Source organism: Meles meles, chromosome 18, assembly GCF_922984935.1.
Source record: "Meles meles chromosome 18, mMelMel3.1 paternal haplotype, whole genome shotgun sequence".
In the NCBI taxonomy this organism is placed as follows: Eukaryota; Metazoa; Chordata; class Mammalia; order Carnivora; family Mustelidae; genus Meles; species Meles meles.
This window is the reverse complement of record NC_060083.1, coordinates 58,441,723-58,462,175: the sequence shown is the minus strand read 5'-3', so window position 1 is coordinate 58,462,175 and position 20,453 is coordinate 58,441,723. Positions and strand designations below refer to the sequence as shown.

At 55.5% G+C, this 20,453-nt stretch overlaps 1 protein-coding gene across 3 annotated transcripts; it reads right to left on the bottom strand.

Moving 5' to 3' along the window:
- Positions 1 to 29: 29 nt before the first annotated feature.
- CDR2L (cerebellar degeneration related protein 2 like) lies at positions 30 to 20,313 on the bottom strand. Of its 3 annotated transcripts, none has more exons than XM_045986548.1 (6): positions 20,220 to 20,313; positions 14,362 to 15,563; positions 5,686 to 5,798; positions 5,232 to 5,380; positions 4,497 to 4,661; positions 30 to 3,293 (listed from the first exon to the last, which is right to left on the bottom strand). In XM_045986548.1, exons 2-6 carry the CDS (start codon positions 14,438 to 14,440, stop codon positions 2,402 to 2,404), a joined length of 1,398 nt encoding a protein of 465 aa, XP_045842504.1. In that variant the 5' UTR covers positions 14,441 to 15,563; positions 20,220 to 20,313; the 3' UTR covers positions 30 to 2,401. The 3 variants fall into 3 exon arrangements, with proteins under 3 accessions (XP_045842504.1, XP_045842505.1, XP_045842506.1); XM_045986549.1 differs by lacking the exon at positions 20,220 to 20,313 and having other exon boundaries at positions 14,362 to 15,261; positions 15,462 to 15,563; XM_045986550.1 differs by lacking the exon at positions 20,220 to 20,313 and having other exon boundaries at positions 14,362 to 15,154; positions 15,462 to 15,563.
- Between the last annotated feature and the right edge of the window lie 140 nt (positions 20,314 to 20,453).

Genomic DNA, 20,453 nt, shown 5'->3' with positions numbered 1-20,453 from the left:
AGACACGAGCCCTTCTCTCTAACCTGTGAGTTGCGGGACCACTACCATGTCGGGGACCCATAGGATTTTCCTTTCTTCTTCTCTGGAGTGCCTTGGGTCCAACTGCTCTTAAAACTAGACATTATAAAGAGATAGGAAATGTGCAGTATTGCAGAATGGAACGTGTCAGTTCAGGGTTTGAATGTTTCTGTGTGACTCTGAATTATTAATTCAACCCCGAAGCCTCGGAATCTCCATCAGTAGAACAGAGCCTCCCAAGGTTGATGTGGCCCGGCACAAAGTCAGCAGACAACAGAAGTGAGCTGCCGCGAGGGGATGATTAGGAACTTCTTTTTACTTTCAGGGATTGGGTGGCATTTTTTTTTTTTTTTTCTCTGCAGCACTGGGTGGGAAATCCAGTCTTCACTAGCTCTGTTCTAGACTAGACCCACCTTCCTTCTCCCGTGAAGGACTGGGCAGACAGTGCACAGTGAGTGAGTAAATCTGCCTCTGCTTCCTTCACCACCCCTTATCTGCCCAGTGCAGATAACACCCACCAGGCATTTGGCTGTTTGGTTGCAGATCCCAGGAGAGCGAAGCTCGGGATGCGCCCCCCCTCCCCCAACCCAGACCCAGAGCTGTGTGATGACAGGTGGGTGTGTGAGAGGCACAAAGACAAGACCATGGCTCTAGGGCCATTTCTGCTTTTAGAATACTGGTGCATTTTTTATTAAAGAAGAGAATAAAGCATTTGTAAATATATTTCTCTCATGTATACTTCAAAGGTGACGCTGGTCGGCCGCTACAGAACTGGGGAGCAAACAGGCAGGAGCCCTTCCCCCACCCTATCCCCTCCACCCTAGATGACAGAGACACACGGAGGACTGGGAGCTGCCCAGCTCCAAAGGACAAAGGGTTCCAAGATGTGTGAACGGAAGGACCAGCCGACAGCGCTCATCACAGTGCTGCCCAGAGAGCAGGGTAGCGACTCTAGGGAGGTCGGGCATGCTTGTTAAGAAAACCCCTTTACCCCTTAGAAACATAAGGCATGAAGGTCCCTGCTGGGTTCCCAGCACAGAGGCCAGGGCTACGGCATTCCACTGGGCTGTGTGGAAGGATCGCCAGATGGGTGGTAGAAGGAACTGGAAACCCTGAAGAATTGCTCAGGGCAAGCTGGGGACCTGGACATCTCTTAGCCGAAGCTGGACTTTCTGAAGCCTTAACAAAAGGTTTAACCTGTGACCCAAATGGGTGCTCAAAAGCCCCCCAGAAAGGTGGGAGGTTAAGAACAGGCATTCTATGGGAGAGAGGAGACATGCTCCCCACCAGGTCCCATTTCAGTACTGTTCAGTATAGGTGGGGATCTTGGGCAGTCCCCAGTGAAGGGGGGGCAGGGGCGGATGCTGGGACCACTGGCTGGTGGCACATGCCCGGGACATTCTGGGGGCAGCAGGCATGATCTGAGGAGGGGTTGGCCTGTGGGGAGCATGGGAGTGAATGAGACACATCATGGTCCCTGAGATGGGGGCAGGCAGAGGCCAAGCTTGGTGAGTCAGAGGTGGCGTGCAGAGATGGGGGCTCCCCACCGCCCAGACTCCTGGAAGGCTTAATGGCCAGAAGGCATTTCCAGGGGCTGGAGCCCTAGGAGGCTGGCTCTGAGGGAGGCAGGGTGCACTGTTCGTGTATGGCTGCCGAGGGGCTCCCTGTTCCCCTCCTCTGATTGGCTACAGATCTGCAGTGGGCTGAGGGTCTCCAGGGAAAAGTGGGGGCACTCTGGGCCTGGCTGAGGCGTTCTGCTCTGCATGGCAGGAGCCGTCTCTGACCTGGTCAGGACCCTGGAGATGGGACAGCTGGTGCTAAAGGAATGACAGCGCATCACAGCTGGGGAGAAGCAGTGGGTGGTCCAGGAGACCCCTGGAACTTGCAACAGCTGGCCCGGGGGATCTCCCTTCAAGTGTTTCCAGTTGTGGCAAGGGCATGGGGAGACCTTGCATTGCAAATCTCTCAGAAAAACCGAACTTTGGAAAGAAAGAAAGAAAGAAAAAAAAAAAGCCAAGTGGTCCAGAATGGCTTTCAGAAGCGTGGCCACAAATCTGTGAGCAAGGCCCAGGGTCAGGAAGTCAAGGGCTGGGGAGCTGGGAATCCTCGGGGCAGTGGGGACGTTTGGCTTTGCAACTCTCAGCTGCGTCTTTGGGCTGACGCAGGGTGGCGGCCGGTCCTGGGAGGCCAACCGTTTTCCATGTTGACCGCCTCCTGAGTGAGCAGAGAACAAGTTGCATCCCCCACACGCTCCCGGGCTGGAGAGCAGCCTCCCCTGGGTGGTATTGCTGCTTGACGGGGCTCCCTCCCTCCTGCGAGGCTGCACCGCGGCAGGAGAAGCCCCACGGCCAGACCCCGGGGGAGGCTGCAGGCGGGGAAAGGGTCACTTGCTGCTGTGCGTCTTGACTTTGGTGGCGTTGATGTCGGCCTTGGTCTTCTGGATCCTGGAGAAGATCTCCTTGAAAAGTGCCTTGTACTCCGGCTGGCTCTGCTCCAGCCGCTTGTCCACAGCCTCTACGTGCTGGCTCAGGCTCTTCTCACAGGCCTTGGCCTCCCCCTGGCCCTCCTCGCCCCCACGAAGGTCTCTCCACGAGCTGTCTCGGGAGATGGGCCGCGAGGTCTGCACGCCGGCGTGCCGCACCCCCGCGCCGTGCTGCCGGCACTTGCTCAGCAGCTCCTCGTACTTCTCGAGCAGCGCGTGGTACTGCTCATCCACCTCCCGCAGGATGGACATGCCGCGCTTGCGCACGCTGTTGGCGTGCAGCGTGAGGTTGCCCGCGTGCCGGCTGGCTGGGTCTTTGGCCACGATGGCGTTGAGCGCGGTGTCGCTGCAGCTCTTGCGGACAGCGTGGCCCGGGGACGCGGCCGGAGAGGCGACACCGTCCTGGGCGCCCGGGTCGTCCCCGCTGCCGGGCTGGGGGTCATCGGCCTCGGGGGCCTGGGTGAGGGGCGCGAGCAGGGCCTCGGCCAGGTGGTCCTCCCGGCCCAGCAGGTAGGTCTTGGCCTGCTTCATCTGCTGCAGCTCCAGCAGCTCGGCCTCCAGCTCCTGCACGCGGAGGCGGCAGCCCTCCATCTCGCACAGCTGCCGCTCCAGCTCCGAGTACTCCTGCAGCACCGCCGCGTACTCGCGCTCCGCCCGCTCCTTGCGCTGCCGCTCCTGGCTCACCTGGGAACGCAGCACACCCACCAAGGTCTGCAGCCGCTCGTTCTCCTGCTCCAGGGGCCGTGGGCCCAGCTCCAAGGAGGAACTGTGCAGGCGGAAGGCATCCTCACACCTGAGAGGGGGCGGGGAGGGCCAGCAGACATTCGGTCAAGGCCAAGGTCCCTGTCGTCGGGCTCCCCAGGCTTAACACCTCTCCCATCCACGGGGGTCACATATCCTGTTTGCCCCTCTGGATCCACTCTCCGCCCTTCCTCTCCTTGCTCTCCACCCTGGGCGGCTGACCACAGGGAACTGCTTCAGCCGGGTTTCTGCTCTCTCCTGAGCTCAACGAGCAGAAGGCATGGGCAGGAGGTCGGAGGGCAGGAAGAGAGGGAGGTCAGGGAAGGGCTTCTTGGCCAGACTCCTTCGCTGGTTAGTGCTGGCTGGGCAGCACCGCCTGGCCTTCCAGTAACCTCCCCTCCCCTGGTCCCTTCAGGCCCAGGATGGTAACAGCCCCTTGCTGTGTCCCTGAGGCCCCCCCATACCTTCGCCCACACCTCTTCATTAATCGTTCCTCAGTTACTCTGTGCAAGGCACGGTCTCCTGCCAGGACCTTTATTGAAACACCCACTAAATACACAACACGTATTTAAAAAAAATTTTTTTTAAAAAGATTTATTTACCCATTTGAGGGAGAGTGTGTGCACGTTGGCAGGGGGGTGGAGGGGAAGAGAGGAACCTTCCAGCGGACTCCCTACTGAGCGTGGAGCCCCTGGTGGGCACCATCTCTTGCCCTGTGAGATCATGACCTGAACTGAAACGAAGAATCAGATGCCCAATGGACTGAGCCACCCAGGCGGTCCCATGATGATGATTTTTTATATTAAGAGGCCATCCCTTTAAGATTTAATGGGACCGGCCAGCGTGGAGCCTGTTGAGATTCTCTCGCCCCCCCCCCCCCGCCCCTCCCCCCAGTTCCCTCTAAAGAAAAAAGGTGGGGGGGGGTACTGAAAAGTGTGGTGGTTAACTCCTCCCCAGCTGGAATTCTAGCTTACTGAAGAGGTGACCTTGGATAAGCTCACATAACCCCGGAGCTTCCGTTTCAGCATCGGAGCAGGAGAGGAACACCTTAGAGCGGTGTGCGTGTGGCCAGGGCTCGGTCAGTGCCAGCTGCTGACGGTTGCTGGCAGCCGGACGGGTCCCTCCCACAGCCCGCCAGCGCACCACCTCTCACTCCCACCTGCTGCCTGGGGACCACCCTCTCCTCCCTCGAGAGCCGGGGACACCGCGCAGGGTCCGGGTTGCCCCCCGCCCCCCGCGCGGCGCCCTCACCTACCGGGGGCTGGTGCACAGCTCCTTGAGGCAGGGGAAGGTGTGGATGGTGCGTCTGCGCTCCCGCTTCTCCCGGCGCACTCGCAGCTGCTCCAGGCCCCGCAGCTGCTCCACCTGGGCCTGCAGTTGCTCCACCTGCGTCTGCAGGCGCTCGATGGTCTCCGTGAGCCTGGGGGCGGATGCGCCCGTGGGAGGGATTTTAACAGGACGGGGTCAGCCCTCCCCACTGCAGGCCTGGAGGGACTCGGGGATGGGGGCAGATGGGCAGCCTTGACCCCTGCTGCGGGGTGCTGAGGTCAGACCAGGACTCCCTGGGTGCCCAAGGACCCGCTCTCATCCCGTGCCTCCCTGGCTGAACTGACCGTTCTCCTCCGTGCCACCTCGGTTCCTCCCACACCCTTTGAGCGCTCGCTCGTCCTGCGCCAGCTGTAAGGATTTACATGCCGGCCTCCCCTCCAGGGCTGGGAGCTCCCAGAGGGCCAGGCGATCTCTTTGCCTCCCCATCGCTGTATCTCCAGTGCATACAGACCCTGGTGTGTAGCTGATTATTCCAGAGGGATTGTGGCCTGACCGTGAAACCACCCCAAATTGCCAAGGGCCATCTCACTGCCATTCCGGGAACCTGGGCCTGGGCTTCTGGGAGAAGGAGCATGGGTCACACCCACCAGACTCTATGTCCACAGGCAAGCCAACCTGACCTTTCCCTCTCTCGCCCCCCAGCCCGCCACCCGGCCCTCACCCATGAATCTTCTGCTGGGCAGCCTTACTCTCCAGCACCAGCTTCTGGTTGGTCAGCTCCAGGTCTCGGGCTGTCAGGTCCAGCTGCTCGTACACTTTGGCGTGCTGTTCATTCATGTGCCGCAGCGTGTCCAGCTGCTTGGTTAGGTACTGGAGGGGAAAAGATGGAGGACCCTTTCAGAACAAGGTTGAGGGAAATGTGTTCATCTGGACCTCGTCCTGTTTCTAGGAACACATTTGCTTTGAGAAATTCGTCTGCAGCAGAATGTGGGGGAGTAAAGACGGTAGTGTGATAGGGCTGCCTGGGATAGTTGTACAGGTTGTGAACTGCACAAGGCTATGGGGCCAAAGCTGTGTCTGCTAAGGCACCCTTCTCTAAGTTACACAAAGTCACCACAGGCCAAGGGGTCCTTAATAGGTGGGGGAGCACATGCAGAGCCTATGTGGCCGCTCACCTCGATTTCCTGCACTTGCTCCTCATTGGTGGAGTACATCTGCTGCAGAGACTCCTCCAGCTCCTTGTTCCTCTCCAGCAGGGTCTTCCCCAGCTCCGCGGCCAAGTGCAAGTCTGGGGGGGGGGGGCAGAGGAGGGGAGTAATGATGAGCAGCTCAACGAGCTCAGAGGACTCCCGTAAATGTTCTGACGATTCAGTGTAGGTTATCCTTTGGGGACAAGACAGCCAGGACACAGAGCCGCGCTCAGGGAGCCTCCAGGCCTGAAAGGGCATGTGAGCCAGGAGCTACACTTTGCATGGACGGCCGCGTCTGTCTGGAATGTCTATTCTCCAGACACTCCCAGGGCCTGTCCCTCTCTACCTTCAAATCTGTGCTTAAATGTCACCTGCTCTAGGAGTCCTTCCCCAACCACTGATTCAAAGTCACCCCTCCCCTGCCTTGCACTCCCTCTTGGCTTAGTTTCTCTCCTTAGTACATACCACCATCTAACTTACCAAGCTATTTGCTCATTTATCTTTATCTTGTTCATCACCCCCGCCCCACCCTCCGACTAATTGTAAGCTCACGGGGCAGAGATTTTGCCCATTTTGTTCACTGATATCCCAGGACCTAGAACATCTGGCATAGAGTAGGTACGTAATAAATACTTCCGAAAGAATGAGTGGTGGGTACTGGGGTGGCTCAGTGGGTTAAGACTCTGCCTTTGGCTCAGGTCATGATCTCAGGATCTTGGGATCAAGCCCTGTGCCAGGCCCATTGCTCAGTGGGGAGCCTGCTTCTCCTTCTCTTTCTGCCCTTCCCCCCAGCTTGTGCGCTCCCTGGCGCACGCGCGCACGCGCTCTCTCTCTCTCTCATGAATAAATAAATGAGTAAATAATCCTTGAAAGAATGTGTGTGAGGAATGTGCTAAGACAATCCACAGACATGGGGCCAGTGCCCTGAGATGATAGGTAAGGGTGGGCTCACTCTTCCTGGGGTCAGCTGGAGGCTCTGGCAATGGGCAGCTTGCAAGCTGGGTTTGGAAGGGTGACGAAGAGTTCGCTGAGACAGGAAGGGAGCAGAAAGGCTTGCTGGGTATTAGAACTGGATGAAGCTTCAGAGCTCTTTGGCTCAACCTCCTTATTCTATGGATGACAGGCTGGCGAGAGAGGGAAGAATGACCTGCCCAAGGTTATGGCCACCTTGGAAGCAGAATTCAGGTCTCCTGGCCTTGGTTGGGTACCGTTAGGCTCTAGTGACATGGGCCCCTCTCAGAAACCTTTCCCTGGGGCAGCAAAACCATCATCCTCCTCCCCCAAGCAGTCCTGATTCTTATGCCCTACAGGACTGGAACCTACCCTCCCTCCTCCCAGTGGAAGGCAAATGAACACTGGCAGGCTGGGAGGGGATCTAACCTGTTTTTAGGGGGCTGTGTGGTGGGGAGAGGGAAGGGTTAAAAGGAAGTGGCAGGTGCTAGAGTCCCTAAAAACTCTCTCTAGTGGATCTGGGGTTGTGCGAGGGTAACGGGACATTTGGGGTAGATATTCCTCCAAATACGTGCCTCGCTCTTCTTAGAAATAAAGGGAATGGTGTATTTATTATTACCAAGGGAAAATATATTATTTCTCTGATTTCTAAGAAGAGTTCAGCCACTGATGAAAATGTTCTAAAGCTGACAAGTGGGGTGACTGCTCTGAGAATATACCGGAGACTGGTGCGTGGCTGTGCGCGTGAAGTGAGTGAGTTACCTGGTGTGTGAATTACATCTCAGTAAAGCTGTTAAAAAAAAAAAAAAAAAGATTCTGGCAGCTTAATCAGGAGACAGAGACTGATGGCAGGGGCAAAGCCCTTAAGGAGGTTGGTAGACAGGCTCCGGTGGAGTTCACAAGGCCTGCCTGCCTGCCTTCCTTTTCTTTCTTTCTCCTTCCTCCCTCCCCGCCCCTCCTTCCTTCCTTCGTTCATTCCTCCTTTCCCTCCTAAATTCATTTATTTGTTTGAGAGAGCACGAACAAGCACACAGGGGGAAAGGGAGAGGGAGAAGCTGAGTCACCACTAAGCAGGGAGCCCGAGGTGGGGCTTGATCCCAGGACCTGGGGATCATGACCTGATCCAAAGGCAAATGCTTAAATGAGCCTCTCCAATGCCTCTCCCCCCACCTCTATTTTTTAAGGCTCTTTTCTTTTTAGAATGGCTTTAAGTGTTGTGTGAAGGCATACTTGATGTAAAAAATCAAATAGCACAGAAAAGTTAACAAAGGTGACCAAATATTACTTGAAAATGCATCTCAGGGGCACCTGGGTGGCTCAGTGGGTTAAAGCCTCTGCTTTCAGCTCAGGTCATGATCCCAGGGTCCTGGGATCGAGCCCTGAATCAGGCTCTCTGCTCAGCAAGGAGCCTGCTTCCTCCCATCTCCTCTCTCTCTGCCTGCCTCTCTGCGTACTTGTGAGCTCTGTCAAATAAATAGATAAAATCTTAAAGGAAAAAGAGAGAACATGCATTTGATATATTCTTAGATCTATCACTGAGAATTCCACAAACACATGGCCTCAAACAGTTATCAAAGAAGACTGCTATTTGTAAGTAATTAGAATTAGGGTCCGTGCGGGGACGGAGAGGGAGCAAGGAGGAAGAAGAAAATGCCTCACTTAGAGAAAGATGCTGTCAACATGAGGCTAACCATCCTTCTAATCAGCTCTCCGGACTCAGAGCAGCTTCCGGTGTGATTTTGTAGGAACAAAACATTTTTCTGTACCTGCTTTTTTTCACTTCACAATTTGGCCTCAACAGTTTTCTGTGTCCACAAGGATCTAGTAGCTATTTCTAGTGGGTGTCAACGTTCTATTGTGTACGAGTCCCTAAACTGCCCTTACTGTTGGACTTTTAGGTATTTCCCATTTTTTTCTGTCAAAAATGAAACGGAGGGTGCCTGGGTGGCTCAGTCGGTTAAGCATCTGCCTTTGGCTCAGTCGTGATCCCAGGGTCCTGGGATCGAGTCTCATGTTGGGCTCCCTTCTTCTCCCTCTTCCTCTGCTGCTCCCCCTGTATGTGCTCGCTCTCTCTCTCTCTCAAAATCTTTTTTAAAAAATGAAACTGTACAAAAACTCATAGTGCAAAGATCTTGGTGCAAATCACTGCCTGTATCCTGGAGATCCTTTCCCAGAAACAGAATCGTCAGAACAAAGAACAGACCTATTTCATTCATTCCACCAAAATGCTGTCCAGGAAAGCTTGGGTCTTTTTCCCACTGTGAGGTTGTTTCTTCAAATAGCCCTTGATCTAGGCTGATGGTATAAATCCAGACTGAGGGGCGCCTGGGAGGCTCAGTGGGTTAAGCCTCTGCCTTCGGCTCAGGTCATGGTCTCAGTGTTCTGGGATAGAGCCCCACATTGGGCTCCCTGCTCAGCGGGGAGCTGCTTCCCCTTCTCTCTCTGCCTGCCTCTCTGCCTACTTATGATCTCTATCTGTCAAATAAACATATAAAATCTTTAAAAAAAATTTTTCCCTTCCCAAGATTTTAAAAAATATTCAAATATTAGGGCACTTGGGTGGTGCAGTCAGTTAGGTGTCCGACTCCTGGTTTCAGCTTTTGGGGTTTTGCAATCAGGCTCTGCAGAGGGCTCTGTGCTCAGCAGGGAGCCTGCCTCCCCCACTCTCTTTGCCTGCCCTCTGCCTACTTGTGATCTCTCTCTCTGTCAAATAAATAAATACAATTTAAAAAAAGAATAAATCCAGATCGAGATGCTTAATGGCAACTCTGCAGGGGCCGATGTGATGTGGTCCAGAATTCGAGTCTTTAATGCTTCCCCTGTTCAGTGATCGTTCTCGACTTCCCGGAGGATGGAGGGTCTCTACAGCCCCCCTAGCGAGTTTCATCAATACAGTTGTTTCAGCTGAGCCCCTTGCTGGGCACTGGGCAGCTCTGGGGAGGGGCTTTTTCCTCAGAAGAGCCCAGCAGAGTAGTGACTCCCAGTGGGCCAAGGAGAGCAGAGCCTCGGGCTCTTTCTCAGCCTGGGCTGGGAGTTGGACTGACATCACCTTACGGAACCCAGAGGGCCTAGACAAAAGGCCCAGCTGCCTGTCGGGAACAAGCCTGGATTCTGCTCCCACGCATAAAGGTAAGGTTTTGAAACAGCGCCAGTGGTGTCCCCAGGGTGGGCCCCGCTCCCGGCTGTGCCCTGATGTCACCCGGAGGAGTTTCCTGGAGGAGTACAATCCTGCTATGCCCGAGAAAGGCTACAGTAACCTAGCCTGGGAAAACAAAAGCTGCTTTCCTAAACAGCCACCTTGGCCCGGGTGGCTGGGCGCCTGGGTGGCTCAGTGGGTTCAGTGTCCGAATCTTGGTTTCAGGTTTGGCTCAGGTCAGATCAAACCCCGTATTGGGCTCAGCACTCAGTGTGGAGTCTGCTTGTCCCTCTCCCTTCCCCTCTGCTCTTCCCCTCACTCGCTCTCTCAAATAAATAAAACCCTAAAAAAAAAAAAATACAGATCCCAGATAAGAACCTTCAGCTTTGAGCAATGAACTTCGGATGATGACGGCAAGAGACACCAGTTACCTAATACAGACCGGTAGGGGAATGGGGCCACTTGCCATAAGGACTTATTAACTAGAAGTTGGGCCAATGTCTACAGGATGTGAAGGCGTCTGGAGGCGTCCGTCTGCAAAGTGTGAGGTTTGACGTGAGCATCGTAGAACCGCAGCCCTACGTTATGTGGAGGGCTTGGTGGGAACGCGGGAGTCCCGCAAGACCGGCCCTGCTTCGTGGGAGGGAGCCACACCATCTGCCTACTTTCTGAAATGAGACGGTGAAATTTAGTTCATCTCCAAACAGTATCGAATAACTCAGGTAGCTGTGGAAAAGAACAGAGGGCCGCACTCATCAGGGTTTTCTCTGGGAACTGGCAGGTGGCCTGTGACGAGGCCATTGCTACTGATGCTGGCGTTGGAGGACAGGCTCCAGGGGTGGCCTGCTTGGGGTTCCTGCGGCTTAATCTAGAGTCCAAGAACTCAGGCTCCAAAGCCACGACCAACTGCATTTTATGCTCTTCCTGCCCGGTGAGCCCCTGAGCTGTGTGTGTATCTCTGCCGCTGGGCTGGGGTGGCCGCCGTCCCTATAAACCAGGGACACAGGAACTTGCCCTGAGAAGGCCGCGAATGTAACCAGGCCGCCCAGTGACTCAGGGGTGGGGACGAACACAATAGAAGCTGTCTGGGGTCAGGGAGAATCTCAGAGACCTTCGGGGGAAACTGGATCACAATGCAAGCTAAGCTGGTTGGGGCTGCCAGGAGGGATCACAGGCGAAGTCTAGAAGCTGCAGGGCAGGGGACTGGCAGGAGCCAAGGGCCGGGAAAGGCACACCAGTCAGCAGACGGCTGCTGATGGCTCTGGGCTCTGGGGAGGGGGCAGCTCCCCCTGGACCAGGGATGGGGGAGGCCTCAGGGAGGGAGAATCGGGGAGCTGGCTGGGCAGGAAGTAGACACCGGAGTCATAAATAGCCTGTCACGGCCAGATTAATTGTCCCACTGGACCAAGCTGGGGGAAGGTACCAAGTCTGCATGGGCACGGGCCCTGCCCGGACCCTGGAGTTTTCCGGGGGCTCCTGTAGTGGGCTTTAGCAGTTTTGCCCTCGGAGTGCCAGCTGACATGCTCCCCAGGAGCAATGTCCCAGAGGGCTCAGAGGGAAGGCCTGGGAGCCACGGGGATGTCTTTGGAAAGAAACCCTGAAACCCCGCTGTCCCCCCTGGTTGGGGTTGGGGTGGGGACCCACGATTCTGGAGCAGAGAGGTGGGACAGGGACAGGGAACAGGCACAGGGAGGAAGGGACAAAGATAAAGCAGGTGGGAAGAGGTGATCTGCCACCTGGCCGGGATGCAGGGTTCCTGCTTACAATCTCCAGGGCATGGATGTCAGGAACTCTGGGTCCACACGACGGGGGTCCAGTCACTCCCCTCCCCTTGCCGTGTCAGAGCTCTCGTCCAAGGCCAAGACTCAAGGTCAGGCACCCAGGACTTCAAATCTGTGACTCAGCAGCCCTCTCTCACTCTGGAAGGAGGTACCACAGGGCCCTCCATGCCCGGTCCAAGGTCGGGAAGCAAGGTAGGCAGAGACAGAGAGAGCCGGTGCTTAAGGATCAATGGCTTTTTCTATTTTTACAGGTGCTTGTGTCAGTGGGCGGAGGGAGCATGGGGAGGATCTAGGATCTTGCTTGTCCCAGCTGCCTCCCTTCCCTGGGGCAAAGCAGCATCCAAGTCAAACAGCATTTGGAAGGCCAAGCTTCCTGAAAATACAGTTGGGGCTGCCCTCAGGACAGGGGGAAACAAATACAGAGGGGAGGCCAGGCCGACTGAGCCAACCACTGCCTGAGCCACTCAGAGGCAATCAGGGAGCAGCTAGGCAGGAGGGGGCTGGGGGGTTGGGGACAGGAAAGGGGATGCCACAGGCACCTGATCCCCAATATGGCTGGCCTTTGGCCCACCCTTCACCCCACCACCCAGCTCTCTGTGCTCTCTAGGAGGTGGTGCTGCGGTGGCCGCGCCTGGGACTTCCTCGAGCCCACCCCTGGCACTCCAGACGCCTCTACTTTCTAGCTGTGTGTGGTCTTCTCACGCTGCCCTGTACCTGGGCATAGCATTCCCTCCACCCCAAATGGCCAGGCAGCCCCTATTCACCCTCCAGCTCAGAGGGGTCTTTGCATAAACCTTTATGAGTCTCGGAGCAGAAGGCCCTCCACTCTCACCCTCGCCCAGGGTGAAGAGACATTTGTTTTTAGGCCCAAAACTCCAATTTCTTCAGGCACTGTCTCATTTCTGGTTTCCCTCCTTATTCCCAGGCCCTGGCTACTCCTAGGGCCACAAGACAAGGCCAGCTGCTGCGGACCAGCGAGGCTAGCCCCCATCTTGGTTCCAGAGCATGGCTGCCCAGCCCAGCTCGAATCTCGACACCTCTCGCTCTCCGGAAGCAGCACGTCTCCCACCCCTACTCTCTGGCTCCTTCCTCCCACATCTGGGCCGGGCAGGATGCCAGAGACTTTGTTAGGGGTGCGGGAATGAAATGAGACAGCAGCAACATCAGCATCAGCCTCCCGGGGAGCCATCTTCCCAGGTGCTCAGCTTCCAGTCTTTCCATCTAGGCCTGCCTCTTCCATGAAGCCCTCTCACTGGATCCGAACACCCACACTCAGTTACAGGCCCACCTCCACCTGCCCCGGTGCAACGCAAAAGGCCGGCGCTGAGACCGTCTCAGCTCCCAGGATGGTGTCTGACACTTCAGTGTGAGCCTGATAGGTGTTTGTAGGATGCAAAATTTGGGGGGTGGTGCCCAGGATGGGGGAGGGAGTTGTCACAGCTAGTACTGGACATCACATTCTGCCAGGGAGGCTGAGCATAGACTCCAGGGAAAAGACTATGGCAGAGTTCAGCCCAGCAGCCTCAGTCCCACACTGGTCCCCCAGAGACTCTGATGAACCCACACTCCCGAGTACAAGGACAGTCTCATCTACCAGCAGATCTTGCCACGTGGGGATGTGGGTCACGGCCAGGAAACAAAGGCTCTGGGATATGGGTAGCTGTCTCACATGAGGGCAAAGCTAGGCATCTGGGACCCCAGGGGACGGCGACTCAGAGCAGGGGTGGTTAGTACACACTGAACCAGACTGGTGTCCACACTCGCCTGGCTTGCTGGGTGACAGTGGTCACTTCTCCTGGATATGTTTCCTTGCCACTCCAGCTCTAACCACCCAAGACTGAGGCACTCTGGGGGAAGAGAGGGTGGATTTGACGCTGTTCCAGCAGTCCTTGGCCCTGACCCTCATAGGCCTCCTCCTTCTTCCTGTCCCACTGCTCCGCCCCCTGCCTGGAGTGATGTCACCTTGGCCACCTCATCACCAGATTCTAGCCCCCTTCCAGCCACCCTCTCTACCCTCAGATGGGAATGGGGGTGGTGGCTCCCACTCCACTCAGGCTCTAGTCTGGTGCATTGCTCAGAATTCCCAAAACTGGTTCCCTCCGAACCATGAGTCATTTGAGAGAGGGCTGGGAGGGGAAGGGCCAAGGGACCCCCTTCCGCTCAGGAAGGTCCAAGTTTTTGCTGCTTCTTGACCAGCAGGTTCCCCAAACCCCTATGCTCTCCCTGGGTAGGGGGTAAGGGAGTTCCGGAAACTTTCTGGGAGTCTCAGAGCTCAGGAATCCTGGCAGGGAAGGATGCCACTGGATTTGGAATGGGATAACTTTCCGCTAGATGTGTGAGCGTGCGTGTGCGCGCACGTGTACACACACACACACACACACACACACACACACACACACACACATTCCTCTCCGCAAACATAACCAAGGAGCCACCTCCTGGCCTTCAAAGACTTCCAGCCAGTACTCAGGCCCCCAACAATACCAGGGGCGCCTGGACAGTTCCTGCCTCTAAGATGGGGCGGGCAAGGCGGGTGAAGTATGTCCCTGTCCTTCGGGGAAAGAGAAAGGCCGCTCCCCCCACTTCTGCACCCTCCGCGGGTCCCGCCCGGGTCTCCCCGGGCAGCGTTCCCTGTCTCCACGTCCCGCTTCTCCAGACGCATCACTCCTCGGGGTCCGCCTCTCCGGGTCCAGCCCAGCCCTCCCCGGGGTGATACTGCTCAACAATGGAGAAGCGGACAGGGGTCGCCGGGCGCACCCCGCTCTCCCGCCGCACCCACGCTCCCGCGCTCACCCTGCTCCAGGTCCTGCTGGTCGTACCAGGGCTCCTCTTCCTCTGTGGAGAAGTCCTCCATCCCGGCGGCTCTCCGCATGGCCCCGCGGGCGGTGGGCGGCAGGCGGGCGCTGCGGCGGCGCGGCTCAGAGCCGGGGCACGGGGCCCGGGACAATGCGGCGGAGGCGGGCCGGGCCTCCCGCGTCGCGGACTCGGGCTGCAGCGCCCCCGCCCGCGCCGCGCCCCCTCGCCATCGGCCGCTGACCCGGCGCCCACGAGGGGCTGGCGCGCCGCAGCGGTCCGGCCCGGTCGGGGTCCTGCGGAGCCGGGGGTGGGGGGGCACCGAGCGGCGGCGGCACAAAGGGTGGAGGGGCGGAGACGGCGGGCAGGACGGAGGCAAGGACGGTCGGAGTCCGTCGGCACGTCTGGGGAGCTAAGAGTGCTCGGGGGCCGCGGCGGGCGCCCCCTGCCCGGCTCCGGCCCGCGCTGCCCCCAGCCCGCCCGGCGACATCCGGAGCCGCCGCTGCATCTTGGCGGGGTCCGCCCCGCGCTTCCCTAGCGGCCCGCTCCGAGAGGCGGGGCCGGCCGCCGCTGGCCAATCAGGAGACGTATGCAAAGTGGAGGCGGAACCGAGGGTGGGATCTCCCTGGTGCCCCGGTGGGGCTGTTGCTGGTTCAACGTCACCCCGCCTCTAACGCTCGACCCCTTCGGTTTACCGCTGTTCATATTGCTTACCTGCCGTTGTCTCTCTCTCCCTCTAGATCTCTTGAAGGCACAGATCGTGTCTCTCTTGTGCCAGTTGGCTCCTCAGTGCCTAGAACAGGCTGGCCCATTGGTACTTTCCATGGACACTCTTTGAATGAGTATTTAGTTACCATTACCGTTAAGAAGTTGCGTGTTTAAATATCTATGGCCGGACACCTGCGAAGTTTGAGGGTGACTTACCTGCATTCTAGACCTTTCCCTTTAAGGTCTTGTTTCCCTCCCCTTTCCTCTCCTTCCAGATGTTATATCTAGTTATGACAGTTAAAGCCATACACAATTTCACCTTCTAAGCATTCTCTCCTTAAAGGAGTTATTGGACTCAAGCATTCATGTAACTGATTGTTATTAGGACTCACCATGAGCTGGTACTGTTGAGGCATCCTGAGTATATCCAACTCTGAAAATACGTGGCAAACATACCCAACAAAGATCTTGTATCCAGGATATAGAAAAAATATCTGCAAATCCACAGGAAAGACAGCCCAGTAGATAAGTGGGTAAAAGATTTGACCAGGCACTTCACAAATGACCAAATGACCCAACAAACATGTGACAAGGTGTCCAACTTCTTTAGAAACATAAAAGCTTGTAGGGGAAGAGAAGGAAACAGGTTTGCATAGGGAGGAATTGGGTTGAGATGTGACCTTAACTAAAGCCTCCCCTGACTTTGGACAGCTCTGGATCCGGAGAGGTCCTTCAAAGCTATTCCAAGTGGCAATGGGGAGAGGGCCTTTATATATCCCTCCCCATGTCCACAAGTCATTGAATAGATGCAGGTGGTGAATGGCAAGTTGTGGGCGAAGGAGTTCTTTCCAGCTCCTTTCTTCTTAGAGAGGGCGGGCAGCTGAGGACTGTCAACCAGTAGGCTTCCCAGCAGCCAGGGGAAAAAATCCTCAGTTCTGAAAGGGAGTCTGGGGAATGTATTGAAACAACCATCATAGGGGCGCCTGGGTGGCTCAGTGGGTTAAAGCCTCTGCCTTGGGCTCAGGTCATGATCCCAGGGTTCTGGGATCGAGCCCCACATCGAACCCCGCATTGAGCCCCACATCGAGCCCCGCATCGAGCCCCACATCGGGCTCTCTGCCCAGCAGGGAGCTTGCTTCCTTCTCTCTCACTGCCTGCCTCTCTGCCTACTTGTGATCTCTGTCAAATAAATAAATAAAATCTTAAAAAAAAAGACACACCCATCATATATAGCTAACCTATAATGCAGCCATTCTCTTCCTATATACGTGCAACAGAAATACGTAGCTATGTTAACGAGAGACATATACAAGAACGTTCACAGCAGCACAGCTGACAATAGCCCAAACTGGAAACAACCCAAATGTCCATCAATAGTCAATGAATAAAATGTGGTTTATGCATGCAATGGAATGCTGTACAGAAATAAAATGTTGAGTGAAAGATGCCAGGCATAGAAAGTAAGTACTTTTATTAGTTTTCTATTATTTCTCTAACAATTTACCCCAAATTTAGTGATGTGAAACAACACAAACTTACTGTCTGACAGCTTTGTAGGTTAGAAGTCCAACATGGGGGGCACCTGGGCGGCTCAGTCTTTAAGTGTCTGCTTTCAGCTCAGGTCATGATCCCAGGGTCCTGGGATGGAGCCCTATGTCAGGCTCCCAGCTCCACGGGAAGCCTGCTTCTCCCTCTCCCACTCCCCCTGCTTGCGTTCTCTCTCTCTCTCTCTCTGTATGTGTCAAATAAATAAACATAATCTTAAAAAAAAAAAAGTCCAACATGATTCTCACTGGCTGAAATACAGAGGTCTTCAAGGCTGTATTCCATTCCGGAAGCTCTAGGGAAGAATCAGTTTCCTTGCTGTTTGCACCTCCTAAAGACCACCCACATTCCTTGGCCTGTGTCCCCCTTCTTCCAACTTCGAAGCCATCAACAGCAGGTTGAATCTTTCTCATACTGCATCAGTCCGGCCTTTCTGCCTCTCTCGTCTTCTTTTAGAGATCCTGTGATGACAGTGAACCCACCCAATGGTCCAGCCTCATTTCCCCATCTCCAGGTCCTTGACTCAATCACATCTGCAAGGCCCCTTTGCTATGCAAGGTAACACTTAAAAGTTCTGGGGACTAGGATGTGAGTATCATTAGGGATCATTCCATTTATATAAAGTTCAAAACTGGCAAAAACGAATCTGACCAGGATAATGTTTAGCTTTCCAAAGTCATGTGGAGAACTCTGAGGGGCTGGGAATGTTTTATTTCCTGATGTGGGTGCTGGTTACACAGGTGTGTTCATTTGTAACAATCGCTGACCTGTACACTTAGTTTGTTTGTTTGTTTTTGTTTTTAAATAGGCTCCATACCCAGTGTGGGGCTTGTACTCATGACCCTGAGATCAAGAGTCACATGCTGTACTGACTGAGCCAATCAGGCACCCTGGCCTGTATACTTAGGAGGCATACCTTTCTTTGAATATATGTTATACTTCAGTAACATAGTTTACTTAAGAAGAGAAAGAAATTGGGGCGCCTGGGTGGCTCAGTTGGTCGGGCGACTGCCTTCGGCTCAGGTCATGATCCCGGAGTCCCAGGATGGAGTGCTGCATCAGGCTCCCAGCTCCATGGGGTGAATGCTTCTCCCTCTGACCTTCTCCCCTCTCATGTTTTCTCTCGCTTTCTCTCAAATAAATAAATAAAATCTTCAAAAAAAAAAGATTAAAAAAAAAGAAGAAGGAAAAGAAATCTATGGCTGAGACATAGGTGTTCTCTGCCCTTGTGCGGCTTTCATTCTAGTGGGGACACATAAATTATTACAACCTGCAACGTGTGCTATGAAGGAAATGAACAGGGTTCTGGGAGCAAGTTTGGGGCAACGTTTAGATTCGGTGTTCAGGAAAGACCTCCCTCAAAAGGTGACCTCTAAGCTAAGACCTAAATGATGAGACAGTGCCAGCCATGCGAAGCTCTAGGGGGAGAGTAGTCCAGACAGAGGCAATGGCAAGGGCAAAAGCCTTAAAGCAAGAATAGCTTGACATATATCAGGAACTGACAGAAGGCCAGTGTGGCTGAGTGGAGTGGAAAAAGGAGAGATGAAATCAGAGTTAGGGCCATCAGAAGGGATTGGGATATTTTCCCCCCAAACTGGACAAAAAGAACGAGTAAAAAAGGCTTTTCATTTTTTAGTTGCAAAATATTAGTGGCAATTTTGGAGCACGGATTGGAGGGGAGGGAGCAAGAGTGGAAGCGAGACCAGTCTGGAGGTTTTTGCGATCTTCTGGAAGGAAAGCAATGGTGGGGTTGAGTGTAGAATGAAAATGTGCCGATGAACTGACTGAAAAACCAGACTGATGTCTTAGACTTCTGGCTCCGGTAAGTGGTATTGAGCTGGGCACAAAGATGGGTCTCAGGGACCGGCAGGTTGCAGGGTTGGGGGGGGGGGCGGGGAGGAGTAAGTTCCAAAGGGATCTGGTCAGCACTTCAAGCCCACCAAGTCCTCTTCCCATTTGTTAATTTCTTCATTCTGCAGCTCTGTGGGAGAGCTGCCCCTAGGGAGCTTAGGGAGTCCCCGGAGGAGAGCAGGGCCAAGGGCGGAGGGCCAGGGCCTGCAGAGGGCTGCCTCGATTTCCCCAGCCTGGACAGTGAGGATGCTAGTTAGAGCCAGTATAGGTGGCCTCCGCCTGAAGATTTACTTCTAACCCCTGGAGCTAAGGACGCTTTCAGTGATGACTTCGATGACCCCCATGTTTGAAAAGGCCCAGCTCCTGTGTCATCCCCCAGCCTTCGGCCTTTACCATACGGGCCATGTCCTCAGCACGGCTCTCCTCTCCTGTAGCCACTCTCCTCCCGTCCCAGTCCCAGAAGCATCACCTGGCAGGGACAAGCATGTCACAAAGGCTGGATTCTCATTGCCATTCAACTCTGCCAGGTGGGTGGGGCTTCCTTCCCTCCCTCTGCAGAGGACAGAGAGTGGAGGTCCAGGTGACCTGCAGAGCTGTGGCTGGCCTGTGCCAGGCCCTTTGACTGAGTTGATGCCTAGGAACCCCAGTCTTCTTGCCCACTGGGATCACTCCCTGTGCCTTTGGGCCAGACTTAACAGTTTTATGCTATTCCAAGAGAAGGATCTGCTTTTTTTTTTTTTAAAGCTTATTTATGAAGTTTATTTATTTTATAGAGTTTATTTATTTAAGTAATCTCCACACTCAAGGTGGGACTCGAACTCACCACCTGGAGGTTAAGACTGGCACACTTCTCCGACTGAGCCAGCCAGGTACCACAGATCTGATTTTTTTTTTTTTAAAGATTTTATTTATTTGACAGAGATCACAAGTAGAGAGGCAGGCAGAGAGAGAGAGAGGGAAGCAGGCCCCTGCTGAGCAGAGAGCCCGATGCGGGACTCGATCCCAGGACCCCGAGATCATGACCTGAGCCGAAGGCAGCGGCTTAACCCACTGAGCCACCCAGGCGCCCCACAGATCTGATTTTGAGGAAGCAGACTCCTCAGCCTCTCTGAGCTAGAGCAGCCAGCAAGCTCTGGGACCCTTCCCTCCAAGTAGGCAGAGAGCCTCGCAGGGGTCAGAAGTACCAGCTCTCTGACCTTGGTTCGCCCTCAGCCTGGTACATCACAGGTGTGTCAGGCAGACCTCCTGTGTGGTGTTCCTTGTGGGAGGCATCGAGGCTCAGCACTGATAGCCAGAGCCCTCGGTGGACCCGATGTCTCCCAAGCCTTGGGCATTATGATTCCCCCGGGGTTCACACTCTAGCTTCCGGGAGCGCTTTCCCAGCTCCTGGAAATGCAAGGGCCAGCTCCTGGGTGGGGGACCAGAGAACAGATAGGGAATCTGGGGGCGGGGAGCTAGGCGCCGGGATCCGGCGACGCAACGGCCTCCCGCCAGCGCTGCTAGGGCGCAGGGCGGAGCTGGACACCCGGACACCACCGCGCAGTCGACACTACCACCCACCCGCCCAGCCCGTCTCCCGGCCCCGCCTCCCACCCCCGCCCCGTACCCCCCACCCAGCCCTGCCCACCGGAAATGACGGCGCTTGCGCAGGCAGCGCTGACGTTGGAGGGTCCCTGCCGTTCCTAGTCACCCGAGTCACCCTGGGGGAGGGGCAGGGTGCCCAGCCCGAGCCTCCGGGTCCCCGGGATACGCACCGCCCCCGCACCCTGCGCATCTTGGGTTGATGTCAGGATATCAGGCGACAACAGGACTCCTTCCTCGGGTACCCCCACCTTTGCAGGCCGCGCTGCCCTCCCTGTCCCCAGACCCGTCGTTCCAGCGCTGGCGCACATTGCCCTGAATGATCTCGCCCCATCTGTCCCCCCTCCACCAGTCTGAAGTCAGTGCCAGGCGGGATAAGGCGCGAGTGAGGTCATCTCGTGCCCATC